Here is a 14,187-nt window from a genome sequence, read left to right as displayed (position 1 = left end):
GGGAATCCGAGCACCACTACGTCGATATGACTGATTCTGTCACACAGGTGCTAATATCCAGAGTGATCTTGCACAGAAAAGGTATTAAGTCTCATTCTTTCAGATCTTCGCGTTCTGATGTTCACGAAGAAGACCCGAATCGTCGGCAAGCAGCTGCACATCACGACTCCGCACACCGAACAAACTCGCATCTACCAGCTCTGGGCGCTGCCATCTTACCAGTGACATCACGCCTTCGGCGAGGTCACGTAACGAGTAGTCACTCAGTTGCTATGGGATCAGTGCCAGCTCGGCTCGTTGCTATGGTACTGTGTGTGACCAATCGCGGTGAAAGGCGGCGCAGGGAGAAGCGGGGCGCTACTCTGGCAGCTACGCTGCCATATCGAGCGGCTCTAGCTTCTCCTTGACACTCCATCATCCATGGGTGGATGTCAGCTTCTGTTCGGCAGCAGAAGTGAACTGCTGTAAGTGCTGGTCTTCGTTCACTTGTCATTTAAATGGCGAATGAGACTATGTCAAACCCATAACTCTGCTTGTCATGTAACGAACCACTACCGACAGAAGTTACAAAGTTCTTAACATGCTCGGACTGCATATATGGCTATCACGTAGGGTCATGCTCGTGCAAAAGTAATTCCAAAGGCAAAAATAAAAATTAAAAAAATAATGCATAGGACTGCCAAACTTGCTTGACAGCGAAAATCCGAGGCATACACAGCCCTGGAAAACAGGAGCCAGGTGCAGGATCCTCAACTTGTACAGGAGCTAGCTGCTATTAACAAAAAACTTGCAGAAATTACGATTCTAGGTGCGAAAGTGGATTCACTAATGTCAATCAAGGAGACAGTTGATCAAATCGAAGCGTCAACTAAGTTGGTATCTAGTTAGTACGACGAAATCTTAAAGAAAATGACCCACCAATCCAAAGAAATAACTGGCCTTGAAAAACGCGTGGGAAAAGTCGAAGGAAAGAAGAATGATGATGAAATTCGCAAATTAAAAATAAAACGAACAGCCTAGAACAGTACACCAGGCAACAGAACATGGAAATTCATGGACTATCCCTAAACGTCAATGAGAATCTTCTGAATAAGCTGAATGACAAAGCGAATAATTGAGAACTGCCAGAACTAACCGAGAAAGGTGTGGAGGGCATTCACCGGCTTCCAGCAAAAAATGGAAAAGCGCCTGCTGTACTAGTTCGGTTTGTCTCACGAGCAACCCAAGATCTGTGGCTGGCAAAAAGGAAATATCTAAAAGATGCGCAATCTGGTATCTGGTTTCTTGACAACCTGACCGCCATGAATAAAAAGCTCCTCTGGATCCTTAAAGGTAAAGCCAATGAAAAAAATGTATCAGTTTGCCTGGCAGAGGAACGGTAAGATTCGCACGAAAAAAACAGGGGTACCGTATAATCAAAATCGAATGTGAAGCAGATCTTGATAAGATAGTGTGAACAGCCTACAGGCTCTGAGGTGTGCCTTTGTTTACATCTGATCTTGGATGATGGAAGCACAATTTACTTTTCACTATCGGCCTAGTGTTTGTTTTCCTTTACAAAAATATTTTTTCATTTCTTTATTTAAATACTACGAGTTTTTGCGATAAGCAAGTTGTGGATGGTATGTATATGAACTATTTATTTGATAACTTGGCATTTCGTAAAACTTGGTTTTTATGCAGAAATTTTGGTGTGAAGCTCTTGGGATGTAAACGTGAGAGAGTATACCAAGCATACAAAAAGGGTGGGAAAGTCGGTATTTCTTTTGTTTATTTAGTTTATGAAGCTTTCTTTGAATATTCAATAATAAATTTTGTGTGTAAAGCCTTTGGTGTCAATTGCTATTCCTTTAAATGTTCCTTAAATGTTTTTCTTGATATGTCTAAGTCTCTTGAAGATGAGAAATGTACTCGAAGTGAGTATTGTTGTTGTTTTCTGCTTGATGTTGTCTTTTAACCCACTATGGCAGAACTAATCTACTCTTCTACATCTGAACTAAGTGACCACATGGGAAATGAGCACCCAAGTTCTTTTAAATGCATGCAGTTAAACACTCGGTCTGCCCGAAACAAAACTACAGAGCTTGGCTTTTTTTTTATGAATTTTGTTTTTAGTTTGATGTTATCATGTTCTCAGCAACATGGTATTCTGATGAAAACGATGTTTTTAAACTACCAATGTATAGCAACTACTTTTTAAACAGATCAACTGGGCGCGGAAGGGTGTGTTGTTAATGTTAAGAAATAATATGCAAGGTGAATTATTACCTGAATACTCATGTGTTACTAAAGATTATGAAGTGTTGTCGTTAGTAGTGGATAACAGTATTGTCTCGGTATTTTATAGACCGCCAAATGGAAATCTAGTTTCTTTTTTTTTTTCTAGAAGGTTATTTTAGATTTGCTACGGAAAATCAATATAATATTATTTTGGGTGGAGATTTCAACTTGAACATGCTTCTAGACACCCCAAGCAAAAGGCAGATGGATTTGTTAATTAATATTAGTGGTTGTACAAATGTCATAAAATCACCCACAAGAATTACGGTTGACTCTTCAACACTCCTCGATCTGTTTATTCCAAATTTTGACTTAACCTGCATAAAATCAGGGATATTAAGCACAGACATAAGTGACCATCTAGGCGTGTTCATGTGCATAAAAAGGAAATAGCTAAAACTACAAAGAAGCGGTTTGGTGCACCTTTTCAAAGCAGTACAGCAAATAGCCTTTATGAATTTAAAAATAAACTTTTGGACATGGACTGGAGCCAGGTCTATGAGGAAGTAGACACGAGCGAAGCATATAACGTGTTCTTGAACAAATTTAAGGAAATACACAAAACGTGATTTCTATATAAATCTATGAAATTTCGAAACGAAATCGTAAACCATGGATAACCCCAGAACTTTGGTTTAAAATAAATAGGAAAATGTTTTGTTCAAGATATTCGTAAACACAAAGGACCCTGAACATCTTAAAGCATTTAAATCATACCGTAACATACTTACAAGGGAATTAACAAATGCTAGAGCAAAGTACTTTAATAACAACTTTGTTTACACAGCAATGCGATCAGACGTCACGTGGAAAAACTTAACAATGTCCCGAATCGTTCACACGAAATAAAGCAAATTGAGAAAATCCGCCTGTATAATGTAGAACTTACAGGAACATTACTAGCAAATACTTTTAATGACCACTTTGTAAATTTGGCAAAAGATAATCCAGGTGAAAACGCTTGCGCGTATATTGGACTAAAAATGAAAGTACGTTCTTTCTTGAGCTAGTTTTGAATATGGAGGTGATACACACATTTTTGTCCTTTAAACATAGTGCAAGCTGTGACGCTGATGAGATTCTTATAGGTCCGATAAAACATGTAATAGATATCATATCACCCTGTCTGACACTCATTTTTAATCTCTGCTTGCAGCTCGGGGTGTTTCCAAAAATATGCAGATAGCTAATGTCAGCGTATTCTATAAAAAGTGTGACAAGAACGAAATGGGCAAACTACAGGCCTATTTCTATCTTACCGGTGTTTTCGAAAGGCTTTGAAAAAATATTGCTTTCACGCATGGTGAAGTTTTCAGATAAAATCAATCCTTGGCAGTTTGGTTTCCGTAAAGACCGGTCTATCGAGCTTACTCTTTTAGAGCAAAAATAATATATTTTGGGAAACTTGGAGCAGAAAAAAATGACCCTTGGAATATTTATTGATTTTAGTAAAGTGTTCGATCATCTAAATCATAATTTGTTAATAAAAAAACTAAAAAATATGGTTTTCGTGGACAGGCATCAACTTTAATTGCCTCATATCTTTTACATCGTAAGCAATACGCCCATATAAATGGCTATTCGTCTAATATAAAACCAATCGTATTTGGTTTTATAGGTCCTTTTTTGTTTAATTTATATGTCAATGATATCGTGAACTTAACTAAAAATATCAAACATGTAATTTACTCGGACGATACAAGTTTACAATTTGCGGGTAATAACTGTAATGAACTAATACATAGCGCAAATGAAACTCTTAAAGACCTTGTTAAGTGGTGTAGTTGTAATGTTCTAAAAATCAATGAAAATAAAACAAGAGCGGTTTTATTTCACCCAAAAAAAAAACAAGAATGTTACTTTTACCTGTGATATCGTTTTAAATTCGACTAAAATTGAAGTCCTCACTAGCTTTAAGAGTCTTGGTGTTGTATTCACGGATGAAATGCGATGGGACGATCATAGTAATTACATTTTGCTTAAACTATGGCATGTTGTTGGCTTGACGTATCGACACCGCCATCTTTTGCCAAGAAATGTCAAACTTTTAATTTATAACTCTTTATTTTTCTCTCATATAAACTACTGCCACCTAGTTTGAGGTAATAGCACAAGTACAAACAGAAATAAACTACTTCTGTTGCAGAAAAAAAATGCTAAGAAACATGTCCAATGTCCCATACGGCCACCCTAGTGAACCCTTATTTAAAAGATTAAAATTGATTAATGGTAATAGTATATATATAAATATCATTTGTGTGTGTCATAAATCTGAAGTACAAACATATTATCTTAATCTGATTGACCTGGCTTCTCTAGCTTCAAAAGTGCCGACTTACCCCACTCGAAGTTTGCAAAATTGGAAGTTACCCAATATTAGAACGACTTATGCTGAGCAAATGTTATCTTATGCGCTTCAAAACCTACTTAATTTTCTTAGCTTCAAAATATTGATCCTATTAAGTCATCGAGAAAAGATACTCGAGAATTTCTTTCCAGTGTGTTTTTTTAGTTGTACTTTCCAGAGCTTTGAAATGTATAATACTTCGTGATTTCTGTGCATATATCCTCTCAATGCATATATGGTACGTATCATGTATTACATGAATACATAGTTACATAGAACTCTCAATGTATGTGTCATGTTACTAAGAAAAACGTTAATATTGCCGCCTGATTACTTTTTGAATGTCATTGCGTCTTGTTTATTTTTGCTTGTGCCACTGCTGTTTGTGTGAGAAGGGGGCCGGCGACTCATCAAGCTGCATGATGCAGCGTTTCTCCTCGGCCCCCCTCATTCATTTGTTTGATAAAAAATAAACATTATTATTATTATTATTATTATTATTATTATTATTATTATTATTATTATTATTATTATTATTATTATATTATTAACTTGAGAGTTGCTAATAGGAGGCGATTAAATTTTAAGCTGCGTTCAATTTTACTTGGCCGTAGCACTCGCTTCATAGCAGACGACCCATTTTCTTTGTTATTGTCGTTCAATTTCGGCTTGTTATTGTTGGTGTTGTTGGTGTTTTGTCTGCAAATACAAATCGCGTTTTTTTGCTCGCGTTAGCAGACGAACCTTCTGCAAACGCTATATCAGCTGACACCGTGAGAGGCAAATTAGATCTCGCTTCAGCGATGACCAAAATTGGAACCCCGTCGTGTTACGATTCGAGTGATTTCTCGTACCCGGTGAGTCAATAAACGTGAGACAAGCTATAGTACTACAGACTAATTGGGCGCACATTGTCGCCAGTGTTTCTCGGGCCCTAACATAACGCGGTCGCAAACATCCTCCTCGAGCATATTAGTTTTGGCTTATAGCCCTCATACGATGAAGGCACTGGGCGGTCCACTCAACGGGGATGATGGCTACCCCGATGTGCTTGGGCAATACCAGCTACAAGACGAGGCCGTCTCATGACGTCATCGTTAATGAATCCCTCCCCCCTTTCCCCACCCACGAGTGGCAAACGCGCTGAAGCTCGACGGGAGACGGTGCAAAGCGTCAGACACGTCCGTGTGGGCGTCGCCGTCTGCTAGCGTCGCACTCCTTGTGTGACGCCGCTAGACGCGTTGTCGGTGACGCTGACGCAAGCTATAGGCGGTGCCGCTGGGGTCCACTACTCGTGACGTGTGGGGGAAAAAGTCGCAGGCTAGGGCCGGGTATGTCCTAACGGGATTAGAGCTCTACGCCTGGTGTCACAAGGTATACAGTCATCTCTCGGTATTATAAACAGCGCCGGCTTTGCTCGAACGTGACGTGAAACAAACTGTGCACGGCTTGCACGTGACGTTATCACCTTATGCTGGTGTTCATCATTCCCATTTGTTCTTGCCGACAACGTACCCAGCAAAATGCCATTTATAACACAAGGTCTGTGCTTTTTTTTTTTCATATACGTCATCACAAGTGGCTCCACGCGGCGTCGCTTAGTTTGCGTCAGCGTCGCCGCCAACGCCAAGACGGACGCATATGCCGCTTGGCGGAGGCTCTCGTCCGAGTTTCAGCGTGTTTCCCGCTTGGGAGAGGATCGGGAATCCACTAATGATGACGTCACGCGCCAGGCCTTGTCTTCTAGGTGTTATCGGCTCGGGAGCAAGGCCACCACAATTGCAGCTTATGTGACGTCAATGCCAGCCATGTGTAGAAGCGATTTTTTGTTTTTAACTCTGTTTTTGTCGGCGATGGCTTCGAACAAAACACGTTACTATTTTCAGAAAAAATTACGCTTTGCTCGCTGAAATGTGAGCAAACGAAATCCGAACTCCACTTTCGGTATTTTTTTTTATCTTTTTTTTTTCGTACTTTAACCTTTGTTTGATGTTTTCATTGTGGTTTTCAGACGCTTTTAGCTCTTTGTCCTCGATTAAGTGCCTTATTCCGCGAACTTCAAAACAGAGCCACTCGCTTTGTCCTCCACAACTATACACGCACAAGCATATCCGCACAAAAAAAGGAAAATTTTTATTTGTATTCTCGCAGGTCGCCGCAGAGTGTCTCGCTTGTACGCTCCAGGTCAGAGCCTTTTATATTGAGAGATTTAGGCCAATGGTCGGGAAGCTTGTTGCCCGCTAGAACCCGCGGATTTCGCGATAATACAAAATGGCGTTACTTCTTTGTCTTGTTTGTTCCTGAGAAATCGCATAGGGTTCCCATGAGTCACAGCCACAAAATGGCGGACGAATGTAGTCATCTCCCGGTTGTCAGACTACGCTGCTGTGGTTGCCAGGCAGACAAAATCTTCTTAAGAAGGCCAAACTTTCTCAATATAAACGGCTGTGGTCCGCATCAGAGTCGTTTATACTGAGAGAGGTTGACCAATGGGCGGAGCTTGTTGCCCGCTAGAACCAGCTGCTTTCGCGATAACACAAAATGACGTTACTTTTTTTTCTTCATAATTCCAGAGATATCACGTAGAATTCATGTGAGTCATAGCCCCAAAATGGCGGACAACTCATGCAAACTCTGTGGGACTTAGGAAACGAACTCTATTACTTTTTTTCAATAAAACACACTTTAATGTTAGTGAAAAGAAGCGAGTGAACAAAAGAACACCCGCCAGCGTCCGCCATTCATGCGCGAGTGACTTGGCCAACCATGCGGCTTGACAAGCCCGATATCGAAACTGCTTTTTGCAACGAACTTCTGCTCACTACCCCTAAATTTAACGTCTTTAAATTTTCTCTATTACAGCTCTCAGTTTCCGAGCGGAATTCACTCCCGGATGATAACGTGACCTTACAGGACGCCACCAATTTTCGAAGCTCTCTCATTGCAATACTATATGAAATGAACCGAGAAGTGTTTTACCGCTCTTTTCTCATTTGTGGCAGTTAACCTGCAGTTTGATGGTTTGTCCCCCCGTACGCAGAGGCCCCTGCAAGCAGTGAAGAACAAAATTGTGTGTTTGCACAGATCCTGGTGACGTACTCGTCCACGTACGTGCTCGTGGCCCTGAGCATTGACCGTTACGATGCTATCACCAACCCCATGAACTTCTCGGGAAGCTGTGAGTAGACGCTTTCTGGCTGTGTTTGTGCTTACTAGCTCTAACTTTAACTAAATTAGCAGGAGCTACTGTTTAGCATTTTTGTTTTCTCCATTAGTAGAGCACCCCTGCTTCTCGGGCATCTAAAAGACCTTCGGAACGAACTCCTTTAGAAAATCGGCGAATCACGTCATGATCTCAATTCTGCTCGTGCCCATTGGCATGCGTTGGTTGCAACAAGGCGTGAAGTTGGGCTAGTTGGTTCATAACTCAAAAAAGACGAGGGACAAGAACAAGAAGCGCTGTTCCCAAGTTTGCATTATGAACCAACTAGCCCAACACAGCGTTGTGTTCGTTCACTTCTCGTTCTTGTATCTTGTCTTTTTTGCGCTGTTTCCAAGTTTGCATACGTTGGTTCGTCGATTCTGTGTAGGAATTTGTACCGAATGCCTTCTACAGAGCCCTTTAAAGGGAAGCTACGGAGCTTCTTGGAAAAAATGAGTTAGAAGTGAATTCTAGTGTATTTTTACCCCGTGAACCCGAATACCCAAACCATTTGCTGCGTAAGTATTCTTAAACGCGAGAAAAACGCGAAAGACAGTCGCTGTCCGTGACGTCATCGACGGCTCTTTTGGCTGCCCAAGGCTAGGGGGGCGGGGCTTCAGTCCTATTTTGAAATTGCTCGTATGGCTCTCCGGCGCGTCGCCTTGAAATACAATTTTGATATCTGTTAATCTAAAGGCCAAATGAACGCAATTCAAGTGTTTTTTTCTCAAATGTAGAAGTGCCCCATCTTCCCTTTAATGAGGGGCACTAGAGCATTTGTTGGGGGTATCTTAGGATTTATGGTGACGTGAATGATTAACAGGCACGCTACTCGGATAGATGTTGCACACCGCCAAATCCGGCGTGAGTGAATGAATTTCGTAATTTACTCGCGTAACTCAAGAGTATCAAGAGTATATCCATGAGGGTTCCCCTACCTCTACACTGCCTTGGGTGATGTCAAACCGTGACGAAGTGCCCGTTCTGCGTTGCTGACAAGCAGTGTCCGCGTGAGGTTGCCAGTGTGCCGCACCCTTTGCGTAAACTCTACATCCACGCTTTTTCGCATTCTTTGCATAGACGAATACAAAACGTTTACCTCTCAAGTTGAAAGCCTCAATAAACACTATCTACCATCCTTGTCGTACGGCCTTTCAAATCAAACATAAAAACAAAAACAAAACCAGGCAATTACATGTTCGTGCTGACGGTGTTGCTCTGTGTGCCTACGACGCCGTCTGAGACGCTGAGTTAATTCCTGTCGGTGACATTTCGTTCCCAATAAGGAACAAATACCAGACAGATACCGATATCCTCAAAGTCCTATTATAAAAATAATGCAGTAATTAAGGAGGGATCGTCTAAATTTATTTAAAAGGCATTAGACATTCGTTTCGACGGAGGGAAAACGAAACATTTATATTCTTCATTAAGTTCCCCACTAAGTTTTGCGGCGTGATTGAAGTCACCACACGTGACGCAATGATATCGCGTTACATCACGACTCGACACTGTGACGTCACATCACCTGGCCCAAAGTCACATGACGTCATCACGAGACCTAACGTCACATTACTTCAGGTTACGTGACGTTAATTTGCCCGCTAAACTTGGCGGGGAAATTGACGTCTCGGTGCTAGGTTATGGTGTCCAATGTGACCTGACGTCACGCCTGGTGGTCACGTGACGTGACAATATGGCGTCACGGCTTTGTGTCACGTGATACCCTGACGTCACGTGACTTCAATTTCTCCGCTAAATTTAGCGGGGGAGTGGACGGACAAAGGGACACATTTCTGAGATTGGGGTGTTTTGTTAAGATTAATTCCACATAAGAAGTCCGCGCCAATGCGGATCACTGGACAGGAGGTTTGCGTCAGCGCTCAGCGAGGATTCGGATCCAATTGTGCACTTCTTGTTCATGGATGGACGGATAGATGGACGTTAATGGCTATACCCTTTGTAACAGGCGGTAGCTTGCACCACCTAGCCTAGGTCTAAAAAGACCAACATTTATTCAGTGATGATTGCCAGTGTTGCTCGGTGGACTTTTGAAAATTGCCCATTGGGAAGTAACGTGGATGCCGATCGAAATCACAAAAGAAACGTCCCTTCCGGACTACGGCAGGGAAGCGTGCCCGGTGCCTGGTGGGCCTGGCGTGGGGCGCCTCGTCTGCCATGTCGGTGCCCGCGGTGTTCCTGAGCCGCGAAGCCCTGGTCCGGGGCCGGCTCCAGTGCTGGATCGAGCTGGAGCTGTGGCAGTGGCAGCTGTACATGACCCTGGTCGCCTGCTCGCTCTTCTTCGTGCCGGCCCTAGTCATCACCGCCTGCTACTCCGTCATCGTCTACACCATCTGGACCAAGAGCAAGATACTCTCCTACCCGAAGCTGCCGTCCGCCAAGACAGGTGGGCCGCACGCCCTTGTCGAATAGCGAGCTCTCAGATGGGGTCACGGACAGCTTGCAGGGTGTGGCAAGCTCCTCGCTCGGCAGCCAATAAAATTGCGGCATTTACAGACGAGAACACCGAAGAACCAATCGCGAAGAAAGACGCGTGAACATAGTTAAGCCACATGTTCTTTAATGAGCTTACGGTGACTTTGGCCACGCGTGCGACTAAAACCGTCGGGAACGTTGTTAGCAGAACAGTTTAACACAGCTTTTGTAAATTTAAATCCACCACCACAAAATGTCAATGCTTCAAACTTTATTGAACGCACATTACACGAGACACTTTTTCTAACGCCGACTGATGAACACGAAGTATATAACGCGATTGCGGGTCTCAGCAACAGTAGAAGCTGCGATACAGATGACTTACAAGTTAGGCCTGTGAAATTTGTTCTTAATAACATCGCACCTTGCTTGGTGCACATTTTGAACCTTGCCTTGTCATCAGGAACATTTCCCCGTAAAATGAAATTAGCTAAAGTATCTGTTATATTTAAAGGAGGAGACAGAAATCTCCTAACGAACTACAGACCTATCTCTATACTTCCAGTATTTTCCAAAGGACTTGAAACGATTATTTTAAAACGCCTAAACTTTTTCTTTAATAAGCATTCTGTGTTAACGGATTGTCAATTTGGTTTCCGTAAAGGAAAGTCTACAGAATCTGCATTACTTCAACAAAAGGAAATTATTTTGAAAAATATAGAAAAGCGATTATTTACCCTAGGCATATCCATAGATTTTAGTAAGGCATTCGATTTCATCAACCATAAAATTATATTAGATAAGCTATACTGCTACGGTGTCCGTGGCGTAACCCTATCTCTTTTTTACTCTTATCTTGAGCAACGTGCCCAATGTGTTGTGATCGACGGTCATACATCACCTTTTCTTAAAGTGCGATGTGGTGTCCCCCAGGGCAGTATTCTTGGGCCTATGTTATGTAACATATATATTAATGACATCGTCAACACCAATAAACAAATAAAATATATAATATATGCTGACGACACGAGCCTATTTCTTGCTGAAACGAATGTTGAAAAATTAATAGCCGACGTAAACAATGTCCTTAGCCGGTTTTTTATCTGGTCCAACAGCAATGGCCTTAAGATCAACATCCAGAAAACAAAGGCTATTTTTTTTTTCGACCGAAGAACAAAGCTGTAGCCATTAACAACAACATTACAATTGGTTCTGCACCAATTGAGTTAGTAAAAAGTCATAAAACGCTCGGAATAATTTTTTTCTGAGCATCTTTTGTGGAATGACCATGTCGATTATCTCGTCAAGAATCTGTCCAAAGTGGTTGGAATCATGTCACACTGTCGCTCTGTTTTTCCAGTTAATGTTAAACTACAAATTTACTATTCACAATTTCAGTCCTACATCAATTACTGTCATCTTATTTGGGGGAAGACTACTCAAATAAATATTAAAAAGCTTACGTTACTTCAAAAGAAAATGCTCCGTTACATTGCCAATGAACACTACATGGCTCATACAAAGCCCCTTTTTGCCCAATATAAAGTAATTACCATTGAAAAGATGTACGACTATAGACTGCTGCATAGTTTCCGCTTTTGAACTCCTGACCATATTTTGTTTTTATGTGAAATGGCGAACCTCTCCGAACATCCTCATCGCATCAACACGCGCCTCTCGGAAAGATGGATCATACCTCGAGCTCGTACTAATTATACTTATCAGTCAATCGCTTATCGTCTACCTTCATCACTTAGCCATTTACTTACCAACAATATTGATATATATAACATGGGAAGGAAATTATTATTGATGTACTTCTTATAGTCCTGTCGGACATTGTGTTTAAATAAATGTGAAATGATTTTATGGTGTTTTATATCTATTCTTGTTAAAAAGTTTTTTCTGTGTAATGTGAAAAATGGCTGCGTACGCTTTTTTTTTTGTTGTTGATATATCGCTTCTTGCTAACCGCATGTCTCTTTTAAAAAGTGTTATATTTTGTAGATATTATGAACAGAAGCTGTGCGTATATTTTTCTGGTTTGTGGGCTTGTATGCGACCTTAGTATTTTTGGTAAATATTGGTATTTTGATTTTGGTATTTTGTATAAAAATATTTCAGTGTGTTTTATTTTTTTTTTTTGAAAGTTAGTCCTGCTGCCAATCTCCAAACGGTCCCCAGACCCGGTCAAGCTGCCTTTGGCAGCTTTTTGTATGGGGCACCGTTGGCTAAAAGGCAAAAAATAAAGATTGATTGATTGATTGATTGATATGGTCTAGCTTCGGATATTTGAATGTTTTATTTTTTCCCCCTTCATCTCCTACACTATTTGAACGACTGCCTATACATGGCAGCTCGGGAAATACAATCTCGCGAGTAAATAAGTGGAGCTGGAAATGAACGACAAATCATTTTACAAAATGCAATATGTTATTTCGTTCTTTTGTTTCTCTCGTATACACTTTATTTTTATTTATTTTTTGGCGGGGGGGGGGGGCGATTGACATTTTTATTTTGTTCAATAAGCTGCATATCCTCACTGCTCTAAAACAAAGGAAGATAAGCGATACAAATATCTCAGTGTGTAATACACCCGCAAATTTACAACGAATGAAGACTTAGGTGGCAAAAATTAGCCCCATCGTGCCTCACGGACAAAAGGGACGACCGTTACTGATATATTGTCCACTCGGATGGCTGACGGCGACGTGAACGCAGGGTCCAACAACCACAAGACGGGCGAACCTGACTCGGACACCAAGAGGACTAGTTCTCGCGGTGTCATCCCCAAAGCCAAGATTAAGACCATCAAAATGACGCTCATCATCGTCTTCGGTGGGTCCATTTCCTACCCACTTTGTCTGCCTTTGTGCCACGGGCTTGGTTTTTTACTACACCCAAATATCTTCTTCGTCTTTTTTACTTTATTAGTGCATTAATTACATCATTCGTTTTTCAATAATTCGAGGATCAAATGAATAATTATTAATTTACCCTGCAGCGCCCAGAGGGGATTATTGCAAGAAAGTGATAAATCTGAAAACGTACACAAAGCAGCAAACAAATATACGCAGTAATAATAAGAAATATACACATAAATTTACATACAAAAAACATTTCGTGACACATTCGTGCAAGAAATACACACTTATACAGTCCTTAATAAACATGACTATTGCAAAGTATTCTACCAAAGTGCGAGATGTATCGAGCCAACGATACATCCCAAACATGACGGGCGATACGTGACGGACAGTGGCCACGTGACGTGCCAGCGTGAATCCGTTCCTCACCGGCGAGTCCCCGCCCGTTTTGCGCAGTGTTCATCCTGTGCTGGAGCCCGTACTTCGTGTACGACCTGCTCCAGGTGTACGGCTACACGTCGCAGACGCAGACGGCCATTGCTGTGTCCACCTTCGTACAGAGCCTGGCGCCGCTCAACAGCGTCGCCAACCCGGTCATCTACTGCCTCTTCTCCACAAACCTCTGCAGGAATCTCAGGCAAGCTGTCCGCGCCGGCCCGCGCTACTGTTCCAAGAAGAGCTTCGTCGTCTCGCATGGCCCGTTCGCACGCTTGCAACCGAGTACGACCGAGAGAGATGAGACCAGTTGAAACCTCTTAAAGGGCAACTCCGCTTAATTTCAAAAATTTTGAGATAGTGGCCGATTTTGCTTTTTGAAGCACTCAAAAACAATCCCCAATCTTTTGTTTCGCGAAAAATAAAATATTTTTCGTGTAATTTTACTCTAGCCATGATCACAAACTGAAACCGAAACGGTGGCAAAGCCGGACAACATTGTATATTCGGCATCACTAAGCATGTACACCCACGTGATATACAAGGGGAAGAAGGAGCTCCCCTCTTATCAGGATCCTCCTTTGCGCCTCCTGGATTAGCACAGGCGTCGCTATTCTCCT

General features: G+C 41.8%; 1 protein-coding gene across 2 annotated transcripts in view; it reads left to right on the top strand.

Moving 5' to 3' along the window:
* LOC8025057 (cardioacceleratory peptide receptor) overlaps positions 1–14,187 on the top strand; it is a 222,653-nt gene that overhangs the window by 203,113 nt on the left and 5,353 nt on the right. The window contains exons 4-7 of one of the 2 annotated variants that reach the window (XM_029993681.3): positions 7,712–7,805; positions 9,958–10,236; positions 12,987–13,103; positions 13,657–13,769. In XM_029993681.3, coding sequence (XP_029849541.2) covers positions 7,712–7,805; positions 9,958–10,236; positions 12,987–13,103; positions 13,657–13,769 — 603 coding nt within the window. Of the gene's footprint in view, positions 1–7,711; positions 7,806–9,957; positions 10,237–12,986; positions 13,104–13,588; positions 13,770–14,187 lie in introns of both variants that reach the window. The other variant, XM_029993682.3, reaches the window with a different exon arrangement.

Source organism: Ixodes scapularis, unplaced genomic scaffold (assembly GCF_016920785.2).
Source record: "Ixodes scapularis isolate PalLabHiFi unplaced genomic scaffold, ASM1692078v2 PGA_scaffold11__112_contigs__length_91849675, whole genome shotgun sequence".
Lineage (NCBI taxonomy): Eukaryota > Metazoa > Arthropoda > Arachnida > Ixodida > Ixodidae > Ixodes > Ixodes scapularis.
Note: the sequence above shows the minus strand (reverse complement) of the source record. Positions and strands in the feature narration are given on the sequence as shown.